Source organism: Apis dorsata, unplaced genomic scaffold, assembly GCF_000469605.1.
Source record: "Apis dorsata unplaced genomic scaffold, Apis dorsata 1.3 scaffold_83, whole genome shotgun sequence".
NCBI classification, from domain to species: Eukaryota; Metazoa; Arthropoda; class Insecta; order Hymenoptera; family Apidae; genus Apis; species Apis dorsata.
The window spans coordinates 962,661-964,142 of NW_006263381.1; the positions used below are offsets into that span (position 1 = coordinate 962,661).

At 24.6% G+C, this 1,482-nt stretch overlaps 1 protein-coding gene across 1 annotated transcript in view; it reads left to right on the forward strand.

Moving 5' to 3' along the window:
• The window catches only part of LOC102676090 (DNA polymerase delta small subunit-like), a 2,062-nt gene extending 581 nt beyond the window's left edge, over positions 1-1,481 (forward strand). The window contains 5 exon segments of the mRNA XM_031508372.1: positions 1-258; positions 335-545; positions 619-811; positions 895-1,187; positions 1,275-1,481. Of these exon segments, the coding sequence (XP_031364232.1) occupies positions 1-258; positions 335-545; positions 619-811; positions 895-1,187; positions 1,275-1,393 (1,074 nt within the window). The 3' untranslated portion in view covers positions 1,394-1,481.
• The last annotated feature ends 1 nt before the right edge of the window (position 1,482 follows it).

The window sequence follows — 1,482 nt, forward strand, 5'->3', positions numbered from 1 at the left end:
GGTCAACAGTGTATACTAATTGGTACACTATATAAACATCAGCAATGGAAACCATCAATTTTACGAGAACTTAGTGAAGATCATCAACTTAGTGTCTCCTGTTCTAAATCAAATTATTGTTCAGAAAAAGACCAATCATTTTTAGAAGATGAAATGTTACGTATTAAATTAGTGGGTAATCAAGTTAACTTAAAACAAATTATTACTGGAGTTGTTTGTGCTATATTAGGCAATGAAAATAGTGATGGAACATTTATGGTAATATTTTAATTCTAAAAATATAATTATAATTATATCTTTACGTTATGTTTTTAATATAATTTATTATATTTAGGTAAAAGATTGGTGTTTTCCTGGATGTGCACCAAAAGAATCTTTAAAAGAACATATATCACAAAAAAAATTGGTAATAGTATCTGGATTAGATTTATCCAATAATTATGAAAGTTTGGGAATATCTCTCTTTTATGAATGGTTATGTGGAATGGCTGGTAATACAACAATACAAAAAGATAATACTTCTATTGTTCGCCTTATTATAGCAGGTAAATCATACATATTATTCTAAGAATTTTATATATGTATATATATATAATATATAATTTATTTTTTTATTAGGTAATATCACAAAAAGTAGTGATATAATGAATACTAGTACAAAACTTGGAGAAATAATAAAGATTGTGGATACATTCTTAAGTAATTTAGCAATGTGTTGTAATATTACCTTGATGCCAGGAGAACATGATCCTACTAATGCTATGTTACCACAAAAACCATTTCATCCTTGTTTATTACCTAAATCATCCAGGTTTATATATATATTGAATTTTATGTACAAAATATTTATAATATATGTAAGTATATATTCATTCTATTTTTATATTTATATAGATTTGAAAGTTTTAAAAGTACTACAAATCCATGGATTGGTAAAATTGAAGGACGAATAATAATTGGTACTAGTGGTCAATCAGTTGAAGACATCATAAAAGTAACAGGTGAAACTAATATTTCACCTCTCGAATGGCTAGAAAAATCTTTACTGTGGAGACATATGTGTCCAACTGCTCCAGATACATTACTAGCTTGTCCATATTATGAAAAAGATTTGTTTATTATAAAAAAATGTCCAGATATATATTTCATAGGAAACACAGATAAATTTGAAACAAAACTATGGAAAGGTTTGTAAAATATACTATTGTAAAATATTTTTAAAAAATAAATTAATTTTTACTTCGATTAAAATTAATTAAAAAATTAATTTTCAGGTGAAGAAAACCAAATCGTTAGATTAATATCTGTTCCACGTTTTAATATGACTTGTACTGCTGTGATAGTAGATTTGGAGAATTTGGACACCCAATATATTTCTTTTGGTAATACTTAAACTATAAAGATATTAATGTTTGCCATGTAATGTTATTATATTATTTTATTCTAATTTAATATAAGTTTTATATGAATATATATATATAT